Source organism: Pelecanus crispus, chromosome 12, assembly GCF_030463565.1.
Source record: "Pelecanus crispus isolate bPelCri1 chromosome 12, bPelCri1.pri, whole genome shotgun sequence".
NCBI lineage: Eukaryota > Metazoa > Chordata > Aves > Pelecaniformes > Pelecanidae > Pelecanus > Pelecanus crispus.
Genome location: NC_134654.1, coordinates 26,023,443 through 26,050,064, shown reverse-complemented (window position 1 = coordinate 26,050,064; position 26,622 = coordinate 26,023,443). Strand labels below are relative to the sequence as shown.

Sequence of the window (26,622 nt, the reverse complement as noted above, 5' to 3'; positions counted from 1 at the left end):
CCCTCTTTTTACGGGAGAAAAAGCTTCGTTAGATAGAACCGCCCTTTCTACTCTATCTGTTCCAGCAAAGGAAAAGCGATTAGCCTAGTCCTTGGCTGGCTTTGCCTCTGAAATCATCTGGATTTTTAAAGTCCCGCCAGCTCCCGAGCAGCGCGCGGTCGTCCCCGTTCCACGCTCACGGCAGCTGGAAGGTGCTGCCCCAGCACCGCTCGCAGGGAAAACAGCTTCGGCAGCGGCCACTGCCGCTGCCTGCTCAAAGAGAACAAGTCTTTCATTACAGAACCACAAAACTTTCCATACTCGCGCCGCGATTGCGGCATCCAATGTCAGATCTACAGCATGTGTTTGTTTTTTCAACTCAAGTGACCCCTAAACATTTTTCCTCAGTGAAACTTTGCTTATCTGACTTTTGGGGTGGTCGCTCCCCTTTTGCCATGCCACAGGAAGCTGCCCTACGTGATCCTCTTACCTTGTCCAAGGCCTTCTCTGTTTCTGCCGCATGTATCTTTTTCAGGTCGAATGTCATTTTTTCTGCCTCCACTTTCAGCTTATTCACCGCTGTCTCATGGTCTCGAGCTGCCCTCTGCTTCTCCTCTTCCCACTGATGGCTCAGCTCCAGCAGCTGTTGCTTCCGCTGAGCATTCACCTGAATAAGCTCTTCCCTCAGCTTGTGGATTTGGCTCTCCATATCACAGATAACCTGAAATAAAGAACAAAGTTAAAACAAACCCACAACACACTTGATTTTCTCAGACAGGCTGTGAGCTGGGGTAGGAAGGAGACTCAAAGGATTCTCTATCCCTTTTCTTGGTCTCTCTTACTGCTCTTCCCGCTCTCTTCGTATTCGCAGATGAATATGGCTCTCCCCTGCCCAAAGCATGGATGGAGCAAGATTTACCTTTTTGGAGGGGCTGCCCCCATAGGTGAAGAAATGTAGTTTGTGGCATCTAATCACCACGTATAATGCCCACGCCTTCTTTTTTTTCCCTTAAGAAATGACCTGCCGCCTTCTAATGAGATATCAGTGTATCATCAATCATTTATCAATCACTGCTACAGCTTATAGACTGTATGTCATCATAATGTGCTAACGCGCACCAGGAACGTATCGAAGAACGTCCTCCTGCGGGTGAGGGAACCGGAGCACGCCGAGAGAGGATGACAGGGGCCAATGCAGAGAACCTTTAAGACTCTGCAAACACCATAGATAGGATACACGACATTCAAAATGCAAGACACAGACTTCAGAATCCACAGCTCTCTTTTATGCGATCACAGATTATCCTTCATTCCTCGGGAGCAAAATAAGTCGTGCGCCGCAGCAGTGGCGTCGGGAGCGGGGGACTACGGTGCGGCAGCAGAACAGCGGGGAGTCGGCTCGCTGCCTGCCTTCGATGGGGGAACTTGAAAGGGTGAGGAATGAAAGTTGTATGTGGTAAATCTGTGTTACTCCTAAAGTATACAGAATATACATTGCTACTTTACAGTAGTAGTAGAGTATACGCTCATTACTTTAGATTTACACTTGCATATAACTCTCATTAGTTACTTTTCTAACTGCATTTCTTCTGTAGCTTCTTAAACGAAGTGTAGGAGCATCATATCTGCGACATAAACCCGCTGTCCTTACAGCTAATTGCAGCGTATGACGTTGCAAGTACACATGCTTTCACTTGTAAATACAATTCTGAAAATTAGCATTTTCCCTAAAAACCTTGCACAGTATCTCCCCCTTTTTCCTCCCTGCTTCACAAGTAACTGTGCAGTTCCCTGGAATTCTTTCGCAGAGGATGTGATAATATTGAGATGAGAAATCGATGTTCCACCAAACAGATGTAGGTGACTCAGCTCAAGCTTATTAAAGGTTTCATAAGAAAATCTGATGAAAATTACTGTATATTTAAAGATCCCATTGCACTGGAATGCCAGTTACTGCTTCTACAGCTCTGGACTGATCTCTCTCTCCAACTACTATTTTTCTTCTTGAGACATTTTTAATATACTGTCTGTATTCAGCTAAACCATCTATTTGCAGTCTCCGAGAGCCACATTACTACAAATCTTTGAAAAAGAAACATTCGTTTCTGACCAAAGTTGGGAAATGAATGACTATCAGAAACATTGCCTTGAACATTAATATCCCAAGACAGATTGTTATAAATACTGTGATCTGAGAGAGAAAAATCGAGGCTTGAAAGTTTGCTTATTTCTTCAAACTATTTGAACGACGTGGTGTAATAAAAGACATGTCAGCTCCCCTCAAACCTTCAGTTGTGTCCTTCCACTGGCACAGCTGTAACATGTATTTAATAATATTAACCATCTCGGAAATTTATCCCAAGACTGACTTTTGCTTCCACGCTTTCTTAATTGCTCACTGGCATTATTCCCTACTATGTCAAAGGTAAAATTTTGTGTGCGTATGCGTAGAGATGGAATGAGCACAGCATTTGTATGCAGAAGTATAAGACGGGCCACATACTTCAGCTATATCAGCATTATCTCAAACATATGTTTCATATAGTGTAATCTGCACTAGATCCTTTCCTTCCTTCCCTGAACGTTTCCTCTACACGTTTAATTTTTTCTTAAATCTGTGTACAGACTAAAAATGTAAAGTACATTTTAGTATATAATTATACAGACTAAAATGTAAAGTCCATTTTAATATATGATTATAATCTACAATATACTTTTATAATTCTTTCAGAAAATAAGTTGACCTCAAGATCATAACAAAATGTTAGCCTAACTGGCTTTTACTTAACCAAAGAAATGCTACAGAGCTACAATTTCTATAGGATGATATGGTCTGAGTTCTAAACTGACATACGTAGCATTTGGGTTTTTTAATAGCCATTCCAATGCAAATCCTGCCTGGAATAGTAACAATTATCTTTTAATCTGTCAGATCTCTTTTTGAGACCTCATTCCCCCTCCACTACCCCTTGCCTTTTTTTTTTTTTGTTCATTCTTTTTTAAAAACAAAAAGCTTCCTTTAACTTCCCCCCTCCCCACCCCCATATAAGTGAAACTAAGATATTACGTTGCTCAGAAGTTTCCTAAAAAGTTTGATAAAATATTTAGGATAAGGAGCCAAGGCTAACTTCTTATAATACAGGGAAAAGTCATTCATAAATCATATTACAAGCCAAAACAGAGACTGGGTGAATTCCTGACTCAACCGTTACATCTTTCTGCTTTACTTCATTCTATATTCAACAATTCTTATACAAAGCCATTAAAAAAATCAAATAGCGCAATATAGTGTTTTCTGCTGCCACATGGAAAAAGTAACGGCTCCAAGCCTTCAGATTCAAAACTGGGGAGCCAAAGGACAGTGAGCTGAACGTTATAGGTAAAGTAAGAGTAATTAATATGCAAAGGAGCATTACTGTTGGACCTAATAGATGGCAAAAGCAGATTTGGTTCTATTAGGAAAGAAGAAAGAATCTGAGGACAGGGTGATGGCAGCGAAACTAATGTGATTAAAGAAGTCCTTTTGGAGCAACTTCACTGCTAGTAAGATGATGTTAAGAGACATCTAATCTCTCCAAAGTGACTGGAAAAAGCTTATATTGGGGATCACAGACACAGTTCTTGTCAATTACTTTAAAATAAGTCTAGTTCTCACAGCCAGATTATTTTTTCCCATAAACAAAGTCACTGGCAGAAGCAGCTTACAACTGAACAACTTGCTGCATGAGACAACTTTGTGTGACATGGATATCTTCAAACTGCTAAAGGAAATGAATCCCAAACTTTCCATCCCTAAGATTCTGCTATTCCACATGCCAGGTTTAACAAACTATTATTAGACTTAAACATAGGCAAATTAGTACTACTAAGAAAAAAACCCCAAGAAGACATAATTCTCAGTTTTGAAAAATCCATAAAATAGAAAACTTAAGAGCAACTGTCTTTTCTTAATAATTATGTGGAAAAACAAAAGACACCATTACAAAATCTCACTTGGCTTGTTTGTAAAACTGAATCCTCTTTCTCAGTATTGGCTGCTTAAATCCCTTTTCTAGCTGCTCAAATCTATGTTTGTGAACCATGCCTACCGAACTGTTGGCATGGTCCAAACAGTAACTTGGGTACAAGAGCTGCTGTGAGAAAGACACATCTTAAACACTTCACCAGAGCAAGTTATTCTTGTGCTAGACATAAGGCTTAAACCTAAGAAATAAAGACTTCACAGTATATAATAGTCCAAAATTCTATTGCTACTTGTTGCCTTGTTTTTTTGCATCAAAATGTTATAGTCTTTATTTCGGTTGTATGGGTATGAGTAAATGAAATAAGAGAGATCTGTATCTTTTCTACACAGAATGCAGAAGTTCACAGCAATTCCACGGGATGGCCATGCCACAGCAGCATGCCCCAAACAAGTAAGCATTTTGTAAAACGACTATTAATCCACATAAAGAAAAACAAACAGAAAGAAACCACTAGCTTACAGAGTCTCCCAAATAGAACAAAAATACAAATATGTAAAGTAAACTCTGTGACAGTGTAGAGATTTCACATGAATTTATACGGCATACTTGTATGTATGTGTATGCACGTATGACAATCCCATAGCTGAAGAAACTGCTAGCCGAGATGGTGATTTCTATTTCTGTTTCAAAGGAATAACTTAGAATTCTAACTAAGAATATCTGTGCTGAAATAGTGTCATAAAAAGGGTGGGTCATAAGCCCACAGCAATTTGCCTGTAGGGAAAAAATAGACTTGAAAGAAAAAAAGAAGGTTGCTCACTCACTTTGGCCTATTTAAAATGCCAATAAATGTTCTGCATGTTATTTGGAAGGAAAACATGTGCTCTTAATTTTAAAAAGTAAATTGCATAAGAAAATATAAAGCTGGCAAAAAGTTGAAATTAAAATCTGTTGCTGATGTCTGAAACTCTGCTACGGTTATATGCAACAGAGATGAGAAATGGACCGAATGACAACAGTCTAATTAAAAAAGGAGAAGAAAAAAAAGAAAGATATATTTCCTTTATTTTTCAGGAGCTCCTATTTCAACCCCATGAAGCATTTACTTGGATCAGTTTCTAAGGAAGAGGCTGGAGCATGACCGCATCTTTTATCCTCACAGCGATGGAATACACGGACTTCACTGTCTCCCTCTCAATGTATCCCACACCAAACCACATCCACCCCATCACCATATTTAGCTTCAAATAGTGTTGAGGGCATTTTAAACTCACAGAAACAAGGCAATGCAGAGTTAAGATGAAATCCACTCTGAACTTATTCCCTGAGGCCAGATCTCGAGTCATTGAGGTGTTGCTTCAGCAGTTTTTACAGTAAGTGACTAACATCTCCCAGCAGATGAAGTTGCAATAACCCTTCGTTGCTCTTCACTGCTGAGTGTACTCAGGCTGATGAAAAAAAGTATCACTTTTAAAGACCACTGCATTTCTCAAGTGGATCATGACAACTCTTCAAACTGAGTTTCAAAAGTTTTCCACATGGGCTAACTTGGCTTCGGCTGCAGATGACTGCATAGGTCTCAATTTGCTGTGTTTAATTTTGCTTGCATGTAACATAAAAAAAAAAAAACAAACAAAAACCCCAGAAACCTCTGAGCAGTTCCATGGACTTAGCTCAAACACGAACTGTTAGGTTACATGATCACAATGATCCTTTCTAGGATAATAATCTAAAATATTAGCCCATAAGTAACAGCCCTATTTGAACCACCAATACGCAGCTTCTGCCTCTGTGTGCACCAATACTTTCAGCATTTTCTCACCTGGAAGAACATTAAAATTAGTGCATGCATTTGAACAGTGCGCTCTGTGAAACCATCAGCCAAACCCTTCTGAAAGGGAGATTTGTTTCTCTGTGTCTTGTTACGCTGGCGTGATGTGACAGAGATGGATGAGGCATTCATAACATTTGTTATTGGGTAGTGGATTATTTTTGAAAGGAGATCAGTCCAGTCAAGGGAAAGGAAGTCTGTAGTAAAAACAAATCTCACTTTGATGATGACGAAGAATTAAAAGGAAAATAAGGAACAAAGTCGAAACACCCAGTGCTCTAGTGGTGACAATGACTCCCTTTTTACCCACGATCAGTGCAACGTCCCAGAAGAGGTGGATGAAGTACCCCCTCCCGGTCATGCAGCACCCAGTGACATATTTGGTGTAAAATACCTTAGAAGGGATTATGTGTTGAAAGTGGGAATCTGAACTACTTTAGCTTTCTTATTAATAAAAAGAGCTTTATAAAGTGCCGAGAAACAGATAAGACAAGTTTCTCTACCATTACAAAAATAAGCAATGCATCTAACATAAAAGAATGCTAAAAAAGTAAACAAATAGTATTTGTTTGCAGCTCTAAGCTTCAAAAAAAATATAGCTGTAAGAACTTCAAAGGTGTGTAACGCTGGTTTGTGTTTAAAACAAAATTGGTTTATATTAATGAGTCTTACTACTGCAGTTTCAGCAAGTCACAACAATCGGTCTTACACTTCATCTCATTCCGGTTTTAGGGAACTATCCCCAGGATTTTTATCCCTAAGAGATAAAAGAGTTAGGCAACCAAGTGCAGTACCAAGGGCCAGGCACAGTCAATGGCGCTCCAATCTTTTTGTCCCCAAAGCATCCTCCTGAGTCGGGCTCCCTGGTCCCAGTGTAGCTCTGCTTTTCTCCATGCCAGATGAATTTCAAGTGGCCAGTTCAGCCAGCTGGCAGCTGTATTTGTGGCTCCTTCATAACATGACAATGATACAAGGGGTACACAGCAGTGCTGGAAAAAGCCATCTTTTTGATTAAGCTACAATCTAAATCCAAAGAGGTATCAAATCTAAACAGATACTTTAAAAGAATTTTGAACTAACAAGAGCCATTAAAATCTAGTAACTCAAGTTTTTAATGTCATCTTCTAAATAAAGCTTTGTAATGAACTCAATTAGCTCCATTTTAACCAGCTACATTGAAAATATTTTCTATACCATAGCAATTTCAATTCAAATATGTGAAGAATTTATTATCCGATTTTTCTTGTGACTGGTAAAATCAGCAATTTGTCCATCTTATGAATCCTTAAAAAGATAGATTTGATTTGCAAAGAAAACTACTTCGGCAAATGTCACGCCCATTATCACACGGGTAATGATGTGGCAGAACGCAAATTAACGGGGATAAGTAGTAAACAGCTATTTAGCTTTCACAGCACAATCTATTACACTGTCAAGTTTAAATGCCTTTTGGGTAAGAACACATAGGCCCATAAATACGGTACTTAAGGGAGCAGATAAACGAAATGGTGGGAAATGAAGTGAAAATGAACAACAGTTCAATGACCAACAGGTTGGTCTCACCTCCTAAGAGCGCTGATCGCATTTTCCAAAAAGTGTGGGGCTGCGCAAGCTCTTCCGGAGGAAATCTTGGAAGCACAGGAGCCCTGCTAGCACTACTATAATTATAAGTAGTCCTGATCCGTAGTCTGGTACTTCCTGGAAACACTAAAATATCAGTAAAGCTAAAGCTTCAATACTCAGAGAGACGCATTTTATTACATGCTTCTATAGTATTTTGTGCATACTTAAGTGTTCTCGTTCTTGAGGGAAAAAACTCAGCCCATAATGTTGGTGCTATTGCACAACTTGTTAACTACAAGATATCTTTATCCTATATATGACCACACTGCCATGATGGGTGAAGTTATTGATACGTTCATTAATCAGACATTCACAGTTTATAAATCTGGCTGTATAACATCAAGTTTAGGTATTCTCTTGTAGGAAATCTGTTACACAAACCAAAGTTGTACCCACTAACCTGCACCGCATATGAAGAGTGGCAGTTCTCTAGACTCAGAGACACGAATGTTCAGTGTCAAAAAAACTTATGTAATAGCAGCGCAGATGGCAACCATGGTACTAGCAGTAAAATGTTTGCTGTTCAGCAGTGTAAAATCTGAATCTCCATTTTACAGAGCTTATGCAAAGGTTATCAACTCCATCTCAACACAATCCCAGCTTTTCTCACCTTTGTAGAAGTACCTCTGACATCTCTCTTGAAAATATCCACTAGGATTTGTAAAGTGAAGTGTTGAGCTGCTAACTTACATATTTATTCTATTAATTTTAACAGCACTAAGCTGCTTTTAAATGCCAAACCTCCTTTGTAAGATTCTTTACTTGGACTGTTTCAGCACTGTGTATGCTCTGAAAAACACCTCTAACATTCATGAATCTGATAAAAGTATATTCCTACCAACCTTGCTTATTTTGTGCCTACAAGGGTGTTAGTTAGGGGTGGGGGCAGGTTTAACACCACCCTACCTGTACAGTGCTGCTGGAGGCTAAACATCACTCTCTTCTTCATATTCAAACCATGGACAACTTCATTTTTTCCCCTGCGCTTAACATAGTCCCCAAAAAAGTCCAGCACCCTTTAAATTTTATTTCTTAGTAATGCATTTGCTGTATCTTGTCTACTCTTGTTCGACAGCTTAAGCATTTTCCTGAAACACGACAGAAGTGTTGACTCATGAAGAATAATAAAGAGAAGTTACCTTCTGCCGAGCTCCATTTTCAATGCAATTCATGAAAAAAGAGTCTATCCATGTTGTTCCTATAGAGAAACATGCTTAGGCAACATTTCCATAGGTAATCTAAACCCCAAACTGTTCACTAACTTTTCCATACATTTCTGAAGGCTGAAAAGATCTATGCAAGACGCAGGTATCAAAATGCCAGCAGGAAAAGTTACACTGAAAATACCGGCACTGTTCTTGTTTCTACATCTGTGACTACACGTGAGAAAGGGGTAGCAAATTCTCAAGGTCTGCTGTGACATGGTATTAAGCGAAACACAAATTTTGATCTTTTTTTCCAAAAGGAGTGCACTGAAATAGATCTGGACTCTTAAAGAAGCCTGTTAGCTGCCTAAATCCCAGTTAATGTAAATGGCACTTAAGCTACAAACTATTGGGCTTTAAAAATAAAAGGGGCGGGGGGGTGGTGGAAAGAAAGAAAGAAAATCAGACATCCGTTTGAACAGCTCCACAAAGAGCTTAAAATTAACGGAGCTTATTTTGATTTCTTAATTTACATAAGTACATTTGATTCTAATTTAGTTAACAGCAGCTCGAAGGCAGAACTTCATACAGGTTGGTTATTGTCACTGCCTTCCTAATAAAGTGATTTTTAGTCAAATGGAAGAACCTCAAGCCTACACGTGTAACTAAACAATACAGTGCACTGGTGAGTGAAAGGATTACTTACCTAGTTGAAATTGAGATAAATGTAAATTAATTTTCCATTTAACAGTTCTAAGACCTGGAAAAGACTTGGCCCTCTTGCCCGGAAGACGGACACAGAACAGTTTCTTATTACCTGATTTACTGTATTTGCTTTGAGATAGATTAGTGAGTCAAAAATTAAAACATGCAGCCTTTGTTCGCCTCTCTTTTTATCTGATAAAAGAAATGTTTACATTTGTATTTTCCTTTGTACAAACAAAATGATTTGAATAAGACTACTAAGAGACCTACCTGGAAGGGAATGGTTGGAGGACTCATTTCCTTGTGTCTTTCTACTACGAAATTTAGCGGAGACACTCAACTGGGCACCCAGTAATCTACATAACTGCATTAATGTAACTTCAATATGATGGAGATGCAAAAGCCATAAATACCTGCTTAATGCAGTGATCCCCTAAAATGACTTGTGAGAGCAGATTATAGATAAAATACAGAGTGGCTAAAAAAATAACTAAAAATCTGTATCTAATACCAGGCTTGCTGCATCATACAAACCATAACAAGCTATCCCTAAACAATAATTGATGAAAATTACACCAAACACATGTGTTTATTCTTCCCCTGTTTTCCTTTGTGAAAAAATATAAAGCTTTATTTTCTGCATTTCAGGATGTGAAAGGAAAATATTCCTTTTGGCTGAATGTTAAAGAGATATTCAGTTCTGAAATAACACTGAGCAAGGCTTGTTCTGAAAGTGAAGAAAAGCTACTGATATTTAAGGAATGATAGGACTTCCCTGCAACAGAATACAGAAATGGAGGCTGAAGATCTCTGCAGCAGACTGGAAAGTACTACCCGTCAATCTGATAAAGTATTTCTGTGTCCAGCATCCCCTAAATCAAAGCTTTTAAAAAACATTTGCATTTAAATTTTCCACATATTAAATTTAAAAGCATTAGCATTTCCCGAACAACTTGTAATTCTGATTTAAATGCAGACATGATGTATTACAGATTTAAGGATTACTACAGACATTCATCTCTATGAGGCAGCAAAATTAGATGTATTATAATTCCTAATTTGTCCTCAGAAGAGGTACAGGCTGTATTGTCTATGTCTTTGCCCTGTCAACTAATGAAAAGAGTTCACTGTAAGTAAAAAAATCAAAACAATCCCACCCCCCCAAAAAAAACCACCCAGAAAAGCATCACACAGTTCTCTTTTGGATGCATTTGTTTAAATTACTGTTTGAAACACTTTTGAGCATTCCAGAAATTTTACCCCACACATCCCATAAGGGTTTTATGGTGACTGTAATGGAAATGGCTTCGGTTGCAAAACTTGACAGGACAAACATAAGACAAGATGCAGATACAAAGCCTAAGTAATAAGCTGTTCATGCATAAGATAAAGGTCTTTTCCAACCTAAACGATCCTAAGATATCTTCCATCTTCAACTTGTGAAGTTAATACTTGTAGAAATGCAAACTTTGGATGCTAACTCCCATTCAGGTCATCTGCCATGACTATGGCAGTTGAGGGACTTGAGGAAGACTCGAAGTTCAGGCTTCTGTCCAAGCTCTGACTTAATCAAGGTGAAAAAGGTAGCATAATTACAGGAAGCCAACTAAGGAACCTAACGCTGTTATTCGCTGAGCTGATGACTAAAGATGACTTAAATGAACTAGCCTGTGTGTACTATTCTGCTCTACTAAAGAACCTAATACACCAGGAAACTCTCCCATTACTGATGTCATGCTGCTATATTGAAGATGACAGTCTTTAACCAAGCATGAAGTCCTCATTCTCGGTCTCATGAATGGCAATATGTGTGGGCAGAAATCCTGAAATCCAGCAGCTTCAGAAATGAAAACTGTGTCACTTACAGGTTTAGACTTTAAAGAAATAATCAGCTTCTAACTTTCAAAAAACCCCTAATTTCTGGCAAGGCAGTAGCAATGGTTGCAGTATTTCTGTTAATCAATGAGTACGTTAGCTGCTTACACAAATAAGATGCAGAATTACACACATCATAGAATCATCGAATCGTTTAGGTTGGAAAAGACCTTTAAGATCATCCAGTCCAACCATTAACCTAACATTAACAAGTCCACCACTAAACCAGTTAAGGGAAGAGCAGCAACCCCATGCCTCCTGGCTTGGTGGCTGGATCATTTATAACGAAAGTAAAAACTGGGAATCATTAAGATTGGAAAGGACCTCTAAGATCATCATTCCAATCATCAACCCAAAACCCCCATGCCCACTAAACCATGTCACATGTACAGCTTTTGACCTTTTCCTTTTTGAAGTCAACTCCTAATTGGAAGAAGCATATTCTAGTTGACTAGTGTCAATCTTTCTATCAAACAGATAAATTTGTCACCTCCACCTAAGGATGAAAGTCCTAGAGAAGGAAGTCTTTACTACAACCTAGGTGTTACGTTGGAGTCCAAAGCATCAGCTGATGGAACCTACTGTGTATTTTGTGCACACACATACAGCTGACACCATTTCTAGTCTCCCTCTCTGCACCTTCATCCTCAAGTGCTGGTTGCATTATTCCCATCATCTCGATAGTGACTCCTCTGAGTTCAGAGACCTTTTGGAAGCATCGTGCTCCACAGCTACCAGTTCAGAAAGACAAGATCAATCACAGGATGATTTGCACAAAATAAATGAAAACTGTCTGCATAACATTTCTTTTCTTGGAATCGAGAGTATTTTTGGCTCAGTATCTTCCTCTGGCACCTTTACATTGATCTCTATCCTTTTCATCCTTCCCAGTTTGTCCTTGAATTCAGTTGATGCCATTTCGTTTTCTGAATGACAAATAGGCCACTGCATCGTGGGGCAGGAATTTCTTCAGATTTATTTATGCAACTGTTTTGAATCTACTGTACTTTGAAAAATATTAATATATAGTTTAAATGTAAAATCTAAATATATACTAAACATGCAAATTCTATGAAATACCAGTAAAATAAAATAACCCGTTAAATATATCCACATTTACATAGGTCTGTGTTTATATTTACTACCCCCCGAAAAAAACCCAAACCAAGCCAAACCAACACCTCAAAATTGCATTAAGAGATCAGGAACAATGTACTACTCCTAAACTGAATACTCTGGCAGGGGAACAACGGTTGTGGGAAGGGCTTGAAGGAGAAACCGTTGACTGGAGGCAGAGCACCGAAGGGAGCATTCTCCTTTCTGTACAACAACGAAGCACACTTTTTTAAGAGGACGTAATTTGCAGACTTTTGAAATCTACTGCTTTTACTTTTCCGGAAAGCACCACTGTTTTCAGCACAATCTTATTATGTGAAAGTAAGAGATCATGACTATGTACCACATTTCTACTAACATGAAGCATGAAGATCAGGGAACTATTAGAGAGATTACTTCTTGAATACTATGAGGCGGTATTTTTGACAAATGGCATCTGATGCATTTGTTGAGACAGAGATTTCCGTTTTCTCCATATGCATGCCTAATTACCACATTAATGAAGGCTACTGCTATAAAGGAATAGCAAGGCTGTCTCTGCTAAACCTCCTTGAAACTCATGCACAGCAAAACAAACATTGCCTCCATATAAATGGCTACATTAGAAGCCATTGCTGATTAATGCCACGTATTTTCTCTCAGCCTCTGATGCAAAAGATGCCAAAGAAATGTTATCACAAGGGTTTGTTTGCACAGCTTTAGAACTGATAGTAATCTACTAAGTATCCGACATAATACTCGGGTAGAGCAGGTAAGAATTAATTGGTAACTCCCCCCAACGCCCCCAAGAATTTCAGATGCTGAAACTGTTTTTCCCTTTATTGAACCAGCTCGGCCTAGACTAGCTTGTCCCGCAGTGACATGTATATTGAATACAAATCAGACAGCATAGCTTTAAATCTGTGTTGCAGCTCTCATTTCCAATTCGAGAACTGTACTATAATCATAAGCTTCTGGTGGATGAAAGGAAATCAGCTCTCTGAATATTAGCTAATGCCACATTTGCAAGTCCTGAAGAGATCTGTGCTGTTTAAAAAAAAAAATAGATCATTTCTCGTGAACCTATATATATGAATCGCTTTGTACTGCTCGACTGATAGAAGCGATGCCTGTGCTGGGATTAAACCCTTTTCATCATAAAACCTCATCTGGTTCGGAGTCCAAGTCCATCAAACCTTTTCCCTTTAAAGTCCCGCCTTTGATTCTACATCAATTTATTCAAACCGCAGCTGGGTGGCTGAAAACGAAAGGACAGCATCATTTAAACCAACCATGTTCCTAACTTGAAAGAAGGGCTATAATTAAAAAAATGGGCATAAAAGAATGGAAATGGGATAATATTTTTTAATGGTAGTTCAAAGGCCGACAGATGTCAGAGCCTTTGAAGATGTCAGTACGCTGAGCAAGAAGTTGCCATTAAATAGTTTGCTTGAGAGGTGAAGCAGCTTTTTAACGACTGAAAAAGCCCTTGCAGACACATCCTTGTGTTTTTAATTTGTCAGAGTTTCTGCAGAATTTTCTGATTAATGACACATGATTATAACTGCATAGCATACATATTTTTATACTTTGTTAAATGAATACTTTATTCCACATTCCTTCAGTGCCAGATAAGAACAGGAAAGCTTTACTACAGATTCCAAAACTATTCAGATTGCTCAAATATTTATGGTAATTTGAGGGGATTGGCCAGATACAGAGCTACTATGTGTTGCTACCTTTTGTTCTTTAATGGTGCTATTACTACCACCATCACAATGTGCATGCATTAAGCGAGCATGTGACCCAGTAATGTATTGTATCCTTCTTGTGCACTAACAATCAGAGCTTTCATAATTCACTGACGAAGAAAGTCATCAAATCGAAATAACATTTAGAAAAATTCCTCAATTGATCCTAAACAATACAAACAATGGCTGCCAATGTATTCTAAGCGGAAAACAACTTTTCTCAGAAAAAAACATATTGCTAGGAAACATCATGTTCAGAAGAAAAACACCAATATTTATAAACATAGATAAAGTCCTCATCTTGGGCCGAGAAGATGCTCCTGCCATATCCTTCATCTCTCTGTTAACATATGCAAATTTTTTCTGGTTTTACCATGAATGGAAAATGTAGTAGCCCAAAACCCAGGGACAATTTCTTTTGCTCCCCGGAGTAAGCTCTCAGATCACTACAACAGTCTTTGGTGAAAGTGTGCCCGCCGAGCTGAGCAGGTAGAGCACAGGGAAGCACCCCAGCCCTGGGGAGGGACGGGAAAAGCCAGTACTGCGTGCCTTGCGTTGTATCACACCTCAGAGAAGTCATTCTCATGAAAACACAGTCATTACAAGGGAATTTGACTAATGTACGGTTCTTTCTGCTCCTCCAACCTAGAGTCAGCTTGTTAATTGGATCATAAATAGAAATATGATGGACTCAGCTAAAACTTAATGTACAGAGAGATTGGTACCTTAGCAGAGCTTTGTGAAATCAGTTGCTGATCTCCCCAGAACATTTAGATGATCTCACAAGTATGACTATTTGACTTGGTGCAATCCATATCCATCAGGAACCTCTTTGCAAGAACTGCGCTGCCTACCACCACCACCATGAACCTCCTTGAGGGGAGGAAGATAACTGTTGGATTCCCACTGCTACTCTGAAATTACATGCATCTACAACTGGAGATGAAGAAAGCTGTTCGCAACAAATGTTCTGCTATGTGTTCAAAACACTGTATAGTTATCCAACTGCAAAAGCAAGCGCTGGAAATTTTGAAAAGGAAAAGTCTATGGCCGCAAAGAGAAGAAATGTAATTCTGAAATTTAATTCTCCCAAAGGTATTTATTGAATGAAAACGGAGTCCTGCTAGGAAAAAATACAACTATGTTAGGACTCCACTATAAAGAACAGGCAGAAGTGGACTACTTTCAGTACAAACAATTGTAAATCCAATTTCCAACTAACCTGCAGCCTTCCTTCTCATGTTATTCTAAAGTTACCTTCAAAGAGTTTTATTTAAAAAGCAAAAGAAAACCTAATCTCCCATGCATCATTAGAATACTTGACTTTATCATGAATCTCATCAAGATTTGAAACCTCAATCTATGAATATTACATTACACGCTTTTGCCACTTTTCCAAAAAAAAAAAAAAAAAAAACAAAACCCTACACGAGTGAGCAGCCAGGAAGCTGCTCAGCAGGATGGGGTGGAAGTGGCCACAGGGAGCACCCGCTACAGCCAGGGTGTCGACAGGAGAAGTGAGATGCAGATCTCGCTCCCTCTTCCACCCGCATCTCCGGAGCTTGGCGGATCCTGGCTACATGGGGCTCTCAGCAGCAGCGTTACAAGACAGGGGCATGCTCTGGATGTAATAAAGCAAGGGGAGTGAGCTCTACTCGTCTACTTCCCTCCAAAGGGCGTTGATATTGCCGTTGTACAGAGACGTGGTACTTCTGTTTATATTCAGTTATTTTTTTAGCATTATGGTAAAAACAGGAAAAGAAAATGACGAATTTTAAGCAGTTATAATTTAGCTGAAATAAAACTTCAAGGAACAAAGAAAAGACACTTCTCTAAGCTGCGGGACTTTCTACCGAATCTCAAATTAATTTTACAAACTAAAGGAATGTTCCCCACAAAACTTGTATCAGATTTATGAATAAACACAACAAGATTCTTCTAAAATGGGAAATATCAGACACCCTGAAAATAATGTTTTGCTACAGACACCCATATAAGCACGCAAAGCTGAGCCATTCAGATTCTATCCATTAGAGGGCAATAATACATACACATACATATACATACATACATACAAACACACAGACTCTCTCACATCCCCCCAACTGACCTTAGCAGGAAAACGAGTATTTTCTCTCCAATATTACCAATGGTGTATTGACAGCTTGGGTCCTGTTCCATTCTCTCCCCCTCCGCTCCCCAACAACAGTATCCAACAGATCAAAAGTTACAATAACAAATTATTCTTCAAATTTGCTTTCCTACAAGCAAATCAATACAATACTTAGTTTTAGAAGGCTTATAGTTAGTTGTTATCAAATGTAGCTTGAACAGATTGAACAACTAGCATTTATATAAGCATGCAAATCATTACAGAGGCTCCCAAACCTTGAACAGACAAAAATGTTCATGTGTTCATCTCCCACCTACAAACACTTTTCTATTCAGTCACGTAAGAAACCTTCGACAACAGCAGCAACTGCAGACATGGCAAGCGTCCAATGTAATTTAGATGTCTCTTAATGCTACAGACAAACCACGGAAAGGCATTTTTGCTATGTCATTAGTAGAGCCACTCCAGGGCAGCAGCCCACGTGCTGCGTCCTCCGTTTTCTTGCTCAAACCATGTCAACCTACTGATAAACGTCATTGTTTATCATGGGTCCTCAACCTTCTGCTTGCTGCACCCACTTCTAATACCCTATAAGCACATTTATGTTACGAGCTTACTGGGACAGGAATTGTCTGTCGTTACATGTTTTCAGTAACGCAACAGAGACTCAGACTCCTGAGAGGATTCCAGCAATACAAGTAATTACCATCAGCCCCTAAACTACTGCTTGTCAACATCTTATTAGTTACAGGATTGGTGGAGTTTACAGTAACACCCAGGCAGCTGTATCAGTCACATAATGCACATAATGACCAGTAATTCCTATAAGCATCCAGACTACATTGATTTGTGTTTGGTTTTGGTTTTTTTTTTTTTTTAAATACATTACTTTGCAATGATCAATCTGTATTTCATTAGAAACAGTAATTCAGGTAATGATTTCAACTAAGTTGTTTCCATGGACTGTTGAATAAATATTAATTTTATATTACACCAGAGGTTTAATTGAAGATCTGAGTTCAACTTCATAAGGTCCAAGATGAAGATGTAGAGTAACACACTGGTCATGTGTGCTCTCCCAGCCAGCACGCATGCGTCCCCTGAAAGCGGCAGCCACCTTGAACTCGGAAATCCCTAAGGATACCAAATACAGCAGGAGAACATGCAGCTATTTTCAAATATTCCAGCGTACTCTGTGCTTGCAGTGGCTGCCTTTCCAAAAATCACTTTCCTTGCTATTTCTCTTTTCTAAACTCATTTTACAGATGCCAATACAGCAGAAAGCACAGACTACAAAAGAATTCAAGCTGTCAGAGACAACTTTAGAAGAACTGTATCACCCGTGCGAAAGACGGAGTTCACTCTTCGTGGGATTTCAGGTCTGTTTCAAGTAAAAACACTGTGTCAGGGTTTTTTGTCATCTTTTTTTTTTTTTTTTTTTTAAAACCACATCAGTGTTGTTTTTATGAACTCTGAAGAACAACTTTAAAACCTGAAAATGGAATATTCACAATCAGGCCAATATTTTAGGGGCCAAAACCAAAGTTGTCTTATTTACAGTATTTCAGGAGGACTTTCATAGATATGAATAAAATTACTATGAGATATGTAATTGCAGTTTGAAATATATTGTTTTCTGCATTAAACAGAAATCTACAGCATCCTTGACACCGATTTCTGTCATTTTGTCATGATAAACACTCAGGTATTAAGTACCTTCCACATCATGCACTCAGGCATGATTCCAATTAGTGCTGAATAGAAGACAAAATGTCAGCCTAATAAGCCTCAATTTGCAAAGTCTTTGAACATTTGATGATATCATCACTTTGCCAATCATTTCTTGTACTTTGGCTTCTTTTTTCCACATCACCTTCCCTGTCAAAAGAAAGTCTTTCAAACCTACAGAAATGGAAGACATGAACAACGTCAGTCATTGGTCTGACTGAGCTAAAAGATCCAAAAGTGACTCCCCAATACATCAACAGGGAACTATGATGTGCACAATATTGCCTCAAAGCTAATTTGCTGCCAACATGTAGAGTAATTGGGGGGAAAAAGTCTCCTTTAAAGTTATACTGTGAAAAATATTTTTTCGCATGAAATCAACACTAAAGACCTTAAATCACTGTCAGAGTCTGTGCCACTCTTTCAAAATGAAGAAACAGTATTTGTTAAAGATGACAATCATTTCTTCAAAGGTGACTGGACCAGAGAACAGCTCTGCTGTCTGACTTCATATTGAAAATACTGCATTTTAAAATATGTATCTTCTTTCTAATTTGATTCTTAAAAAAAAAGAAGGAAAAAATAGAGAAAAAAAAGGTAAGCTTCCAAGAAGAAAAAAAGTCAGCTTGCAAAAAGGGCATAGACAGTTCTGCAAGCTTGAACGTACATGCCTAACACATGTCCAAAGCCTATAGCTGAGGACACGCGAAGCTCGCTCTATCTGGAATTTCCCTAAATGCAGAACCTAAAATCCCTGCTCTTATCTGGGTTTGAGGGAAAACAGAAGCACAAAATGGCAGCAGCAAAGACAAGGAGATAATGAATCAGGATGGGAAATGTGGAGCGCTACAGAAGACTACGTGGGCCCTCCAAGGCTCTGCCAGGGCAGCTGGTCCTGCCCGAGGACCAAACGCAGAGTCCCAGTTCAGGAAAGGAGGCAGGCAATGGTCTCTTCTGAGCTGACTCCCCGGAGGAGACGGGTCCCAGCGGGGCTCACCAGAGCACACGACCAGCGACCGACAGGCTCCACCACCCAGGTCCAACACGATTCCTTGCACTGTGCCGAGTCCCCCCATTTCTTTGGTTTGCACGTCCCACGGAGCCCAGTCAGGAGCCCTTGACTGGCACGTATTTGTTACTCACTGCTCAGCACTGGCAGGACACAAAACTGAGCCTCCGCTGCGCGTGGCGTGGCGTGCCAAGAGTCGGTGCTTTGGTAGAAAAAGAGATCGAGCAGCTTGGAAGGGGTGGATCAGAAACTGCCTCCTGGAGCTGAAACAAGGGGAGGGAGTTGGGAGCACACACCGAGCGCAGCACTGGCGTGAGGAGCGGTGCTGAAAGAGTGCAGAGCACTTGGCTACCCCTCCAGCTGATGGGTTAGCAAATTCCTAACATCTGAGGCAGAAACGGACACTTCGAAGAGTTGCTACAGGCACCGGGGTTGCACCAGTGGGCAAACAGCTGCAGAGATGTTTAACAGTAAAGTACTCAGCCTGGTGTCTGGGCCAGCAACACCATCTTCAGATCCGCAGAAAACCCATCATGGCGTTTGGGGTTTTTTTATCCCTCACAGCTCCTGTCTACGAAATAGAGGAAAACCAGAGAAGTCTTCCGTTTTTCTTCCCGACTAAAGCAATATACGGAGGAATAAGCAGAGCAGTGGTAGGGCGCCCAGGACAGTGCAGTATGCCATAAGCATCTCAGCTGCAATTTGTTACTGGTTTTCCACTTGAAGGTTTCTCTATAATACTTTAATGTGGGAGCGTGCGGAGCTTTATGGATGGTCTCATATTTCTCATCTGACATATCTTCAGCCAAAGAATGTCAGCTACAGGAGAGGGCAAGGCTTTTCACTGGCTTTGTGATTTCTTCTTCCCCCATCGTAAACCACATAAAAGAAAAATACAAATAATCAGCTCTCCAAAATTGCTATTTATTACCTCATCATGAAACCGTCTACTGGACCCTGCAGTAGTATTGAGTAATATCATTACTTAAACCATAAAGAGGTTGTATTTATTACTCAAAATTGGGAAAATTAGCATCCATATGGATCCTATTGTTTTAAGACCAGTAATACTGCCAAAACAAGTGGTGTTAACATTCCAAACTACAGATTGTCATAATTTCTCTTCTCGTGTTTCATTCTTTCATTTGGTATTTATAATACCTTTGAATTGAGGAACTGAATGGATCATAAAACCTCTCCTATCAGATAAATCATTTAACAGCTAGACTACTGTTCAAAACTTGATTTATGGTGGCAGTGAGTGAATGGAATTAACATCTGCTGACCTAAGGAAGAGAGACTAAATTGATTTTGGATAATCTTTCTCTTGAAGCACGGACAAGAGAAAAAGCACGGTCTAAAAAAATTAACTATTTAATTTACAATACATAGCACCTTAGTATGTAATCATAGATAGGACACCCTAACCTCCATCTCTGGAGAAATTAATTTCCATACACAGGAGGAATAAGTGGGTCACTGGGAACAGCCAACCTGGATACACCAAGGGCATGCTTGACCAAACTGACTGTCTTCTACAATGAAATGACTGACACTGTGGAAAGGGGAGAACTGTCAATGTCTTTTATGTTGACTTTAGCAAGGCTTTTGATACAGACTTTTATGGCATCTGTATAATCAAACTGAAGAGACATAGACTGGATGGGTGGACTACACTGTGAATGGAGAACTCACTGCATCACTGGGTTTGAAGAGTAGGAGTCAACTGGCAACCAGCTGTAAGTGGCATTTCTCAAACATCAGATGGGGCTGACACAGCTTAACATCTCCATCAATGACCTGGATGATAGGACACAATGAACCCTGCACAATATTGTGCCCAATGTGGGGCTCGAAGGGTTCGCGATAGCGACAGGTTTGATTGGAATGTGCTAGATGAATTTGTAGCTGTTATTGCTGTTTAGCTACTAATTGGCAGGCTCCTGTGCTTGCCATGGGGCTTGCTTGCCCTCCTGTATATTAGAGTCTAATGCTCGTTAGTGGCTGCTTTTTGCTTTCGCTGCTTGCTGTGCTGCTTATCATCTTACTCTGCTGTGCCTGGGAACATTTTGATAACAGCAATGGTGATGCCTCTGGGCTGGCAGACGGCCAGGGCAGCGCTGCTGTTCCTGTGCTGCTGTACTGGACCGGCTGGAACTCCAGCGTGAACTTGAGTCGAAGGGGCTGTGACCTGTGGATGAGTCCATGCGGGAACAGGACACCCTGAAGCATCAGTGGCTGTGCATGAGGTCATGCTGGAGCACCTTCAAGCGTGTGGACATGGATAAGCCCACGACAGAGCAGGTACACCCCTGGAGGGACTGCAGCCATGGGTGAGGCCATGTTGGAGCAGGTCTGCTTCTGAAGGGACTGTGGCTGTGGGTAAGGCCACGCTGGAGCAGGTCTATCTCTGAAGGCATGGTGGCCCATGGAGAAGGCCACGCTGGAACAGGTACCCCTCAAAGCAACTGTGGCTGTGGGTAAGTCTATGTCGCACCAGGTATACTCTTGAAGAGACTGTGGCTCATCAATAAGGCTCCACTTGGAGCAGGTACAACCCAAAGGGACTGCAGTCTGTACATAAGTCCAAGCCAGAGCAGGGGCAAGGGGAGGAATTCATTGCAATGCTAAACCCTACGGTCTGGTCCAAAGGGACCAGGGGGAAGACTGTAATGGAAATACCTTTAAATTGTTGTAACCCAGGATCCGAGTTGTATGTTACAGGAATTACTATAACAGGAACCACCTGAACCAATGGAGGACAAGCCTTACAAGAAGCAATGGCCCGACCTGAGCTGTCTTTGGTGCCCAATAACTCCACTCAACACACCACCTCTCCTGTCCTGAGTGACCACTGTAACAGATGGAGCCCAAAGTCATGGACGAAATGAAGTCAATGCACATTTTGTGGACATTTGTGGACATTGATGGGCATTTTACAGACGTTTCACGGGGTGGTCCACAGACTAAGGGAATGATATCTGTGTATTGTATCAAAGGATGGGAAGGGGAGGGGTGGTTAATGAGGATGTACTGGATAGTGTGGGACCTGAGCATGACATAAATGGTATGGAATAAGGGGTCAAGAACGTGCTGGTTTTGGCTGGGGTAGAGTTAATTTTCTTCATAGTAGCTAGTATGGGGCTATGTTTTGGATTTGTGCTGGAAACAGTGTTGATAACACAGGGATGTTTTCATTACAGCTGAGCAGTGCCTACACTGAGTCAAGGCCTTTTCTGCTCCTCACCCCACCCCACCAGTGAGCAGGCTGGGGGGCACAAGAAGTTGGAAGGGGACACAGCCAGGACAGCTGACCCCAACTGACCCAAGGGATATCCCATACCATACAATGTCATGCTCAGCGTATAAAGCTGGGGGAAGAAGAAGGAAGGGCGGGACCTTTGGAGTGGTGGCGTTTCTCTCCCCAAGTCACTGTTACACATGATGGAGCCCTGCTTTCCTGGAGATGGCTGAGCACCTGCCTGCCGGTGGGAAGCAGTGAATTAATTCCTTGCTTTGCTTTGCTTTGCTTGCGCGTGCAGCTTTTGCCTGTTAAACTGTCTTTATCTCAACCCATGAGTTTTCTCACTTTTACTCTTCCGATTCTCTCCCCCATCCCACCAGGGGTGGGGAGTGAGCGAATGGCATCTCTTGGGGGGAAGCAGTCAGTATGTTGGAGAGCAGGGCTGCCATTCACAGGGACCTCAAATTCTGCAAGCTGGAGGAATGGGCCACTATGACCTTCAGGAAGTTCAACAAACTAGGTTTGTTCAGCCTGGAGAACAGAAGTCTAAAGAGGAATCTAACTGTTGCCTTCAACTGAGCGTAAAGGGGAATTGTAGAGAAGACAGACTCTTGAAGGTGGCAGAGAAAGGACAGTAAGCTATGGATCTGAATTGTAATAACAGACATTCCAACTGGATATAAAGGAAAAGAAATTTCACAACAGATTATTAAGGCACTAGAGTAGGTTGCTCAGGGAGGTTGTGAAATCTCCATCACTGCAGAATTTCAAAACTCAGTTGGACTTGGCCCTAAGCAACATGATGTAATTTTGAAGTTAGACCTGCTCTGAGCAGGAGGTTGGACGTGATGACCTCCAGAGGTCCTTCCAAACCAAATTACTCTATGATGCTGTGAAAGACTTCAGTATGACTCCTGATCTCCCATCAGAGCATGTTCCTTCAGCCATTCAGTGGAATGTTTGAAGGAGATATCGCTGCTGTTTTCCAAATTGCTGTACTTGTTCTAAGGATTAGGAGAAGTCAAATTCCTTCTATTGAACAACTCTCTCAAGTAAATTATAAGATAACTCTGAAAAGCAATTTTCAAAGGAACTAAAAAACATTAACAAAGAATGTTGTAAGCACCCCCTTCTCTGTACAGCAGACATTTGCCAAACAACAAGTTTAGTAGTAATATTTAGAACAATCTAATATCACAGAAACTACATTCAAAAGAGAAGATTTCAACCTTTACACACTTGGAAGTAATATCAATAAGCAACTTTAGAGTCTGGCTTTGTCATACACTAAACTTCAGAGAAAAAAATGCGTGCTCCTTTTATTTCCAAATCAAGAGCTTATATTGTAAGTTGACCATTTCTGCACAGTTTTTGCCTCTCTGCTTAGAAATTATGTTACACCATCTCAAATGCTACAGTTACTATCACGTGTTTCGTGTTTACTAGTGTACTTGATCATTTATAACTTCAGTATTCATTTATATAACCTTAGTTTTAAAAATAATTTCACACTACTGTCTATTAGTGTTAATCATTCACTGTAACCATCACATGCAAACCATATATGCAAAGCCACACCTAGTGTACATGTTAAAAACTGGCATAAAGATCCTTTACCCTGCAGATGAGCAAGACTGATCTCATTTTTTCTCAGAGAAATTATGCTCTGTTGATTAATATCTGTGCAGGAAATAATCACTTTTTCCTAAACAAGGTACTGGTATGAAATAAAATTACTGCCATATGATATACACCCTGCCCCTACACAAGTGAAATTACATACTTCACCTTTTCAGCTGCCAATATTTAAAATTAAAACAAAAAATTAATATAAAATGTTGATTACAGTGTAGTAACAGCTACCACATATATTCAATTTCATATCACATAAAAAGTCCATTTTGCTGAAAAGAACTCCATCTCAGAATCAGAGTTCATATCATGTGATGAGCTAGTTTCTATGGCAACTGCTTTCTCTTTTACATACACTGTAGACAGCACAAAATGTCAGTTCTCTCCTAAGCTAACTTAACATTTTTAATCAGCAAATGATAATTTATGCACCATTACGTATGTCTTCCAAAAACGTCCGTAGTAAATATTTCAAATGCTGAACAGCCTGAAGCGCAAAAGGACAGAGGAGCAAGTCAAGTCACACCTCCTGCGCTGAATTCCTCACTATCTAATTTCAGTCATATCGTAAAAAATGAGAGTCAAGGAAAAATGTGGAAGAGATCATAGATGATCACCCACTACAGCACGGGAACACTTTGATGGTTCCATTAAGCGAGGAAGTGGCAGATGTTTACAGCTTGTTCAACAGTCTTTTGAAAGGCATCTCAAACAGAAGCAGCAGCTTAGAAGCGGGGAGCAGAAGCAGAGCGCTTGACGCAAAACAACAAACGTGGCAAGGTGGCTTCATCTGAGCAGGGAAGGGGAAGGTGCACAAGAGGCCCAGACCCTCATCTTGATGGGGCTGCTTGACGGAGGGAACCCTGAGCCTGAACCGTATGCTTCAGTTTTAGAGCAAAGGCTCATTTTTTCCTCTGTTCTCAAACATTATGTCTATGCTGCAGCTCAAGTTCTTCCCACAACTCCTTTGCATTTACTCAAGTAGAGCTGAAACTAGCTGTGTTGATAACCAGAGGCCAAAATGGGATAGTATTTTGAGTATTTCCCCAGGAAGCTGGTGCCTTTGGGCATTTCACTGAACTCTCAACTTCACAGCAATACCATTAGTTCAAGCCCAGTTTGAATGTCCCTATAGGACCCATCACCAGATCCTTGATTTCAGTAGATCCCCATCAATGGGATCCAGCCCAACCCTGAGTCAGTAGACTATGAATAACAACCAAGGAAAATCATGCAAGTGCTGCAACAAATATTTGGTACTTAAATATTTTACATCAACAGTCACGTTCATTATCCTGGGTTGATTTGTGGTAAATTAAACATGCTGCAATACAGCCAAAAGCTTTTGTTTAGGAAAGGCTAAAAGGGAATGGCTGTCTGTCTACAGAAGTCTGACTGTCAGCCCAATAGCTACTCTCCAAGTAAAATATAACAAACAAATACTCAGACTGCAACTCCATCATTTAGACTGTCTGCAGAGAAAGCCTGCATAGCAAGCAATGCATTTCTTCTCATGCCAAAGACATCTTCTATTGCGAAAAGAAAAAGAAGTCAAAGAAAAAATGAGTCACAGAATTTATTTACTCAAAATTGTATACAGAAGTGACTTCAGTAGCACCATCAACATCTGAATGCTTCGCAGGCTACATCTATCCGTACTCTCCAGACACGATCAAGCAAACTGCTTCCACGGATACTAGAAGAATATCTCTGTGCAAACTGGTGTTTGGAGATATTAGAACAATTACATGAAGTAGAAGACTTGTTCAGTGATTTACCTGTACGGTAACAATAGGGTCTTTCAGATCAAAGTTTAAGAAAGTCTCCTATTGTGAAACAAATGCTCCCGAATTCCTTCTGTATTAGTACAGCACGAAAAAGTTACTGCTACAGCAATATTTACACACAAGACAGAAATTGTGCATGTGTTGGGCTATTTAGCTATCACTAAACGAGTATATAGTATTATTTTTTTTCTGTATTTCCTCTGTCAATAGTTGATAAAGCTCTCCATCAAACACATCAGCACAGTACCACTTCAGACTGACTACATATATGGAGGCAAGACACATCTCTTCTGTTCCCCCCACTTTGTTGATACAGTAATTATCTATACAGAACCATAAACATATACCAAGGATTTGCTGGAATGAAAATAATAATCATTGTGGGTTTTTTGGGTTTTTTTTAATTGTTAACTCAACAGGCTCAAACAGCTCGGAATTAATTCAGACAAAACCAGGTGCAAAGCAACAGTTGCAGAAAGATCACTGTTTGCAAGTGCAAAGAAGCACATTTTCAAAGAGGAGAAGCCAGAAGAGAAGTGAAAGGATGCCCTATACATTGGGCCCCAGGGAAGGAGCGGCTGATTTCTGAGAAGGTAAAGCAAACCGGGATGGTAAAGGCCAAGGGGATTACGGGAAGTGCAAAAAGCAAGAGAGGATAAAGGAAACAGATACTCCGGCCACAGGAAAATACCTTATTAACTCTTCTCACCACCTCCAGCCTGCTCTTTTTTTATAAGAGCTTCCATTCTCAATGGGTGTGTTCGCCTGACTTCAGAACTGCTCAAGGTTTTCCTTTCCCAACCAGTAATGGTTCATCGAGAGCCCTAAGACACCCCCAAACACCAGTGATCTTCTCTTAAAGCAGTCTCATTTTTGCGAGCATAAACAGTATATGTTAAAATTAAATACCGTGACATCAGTGACAAATACTGGCAAAACACGCCTCCGCGTTCAAGCTACTCTTGACCCAATTACGAATGGATGAAAACGGTGGACTTGCCAATTATCTCATAACAGAACCTGGAAAGAGAATTCAGTTTCCTCACGGAAACTTTCTTTCCTCTCGCGTTAGTGTAAAGTGCCGTATTTGAAGTTACAGGGGTACATTTTTGTTCTTCTTCTTGCCCGAAGGTCAGCGGT

At 40.3% G+C, this 26,622-nt stretch overlaps 1 protein-coding gene across 1 annotated transcript in view; it reads right to left on the bottom strand.

Moving 5' to 3' along the window:
• CEP112 (centrosomal protein 112) overlaps nt 1-26,622 on the bottom strand; it is a 182,915-nt gene that overhangs the window by 69,836 nt on the left and 86,457 nt on the right. The window contains exon 21 of the mRNA XM_075719938.1: nt 470-700. Coding sequence (XP_075576053.1) covers nt 470-700 — 231 coding nt within the window. The remainder of the gene's footprint in view (nt 1-469; nt 701-26,622) is intronic.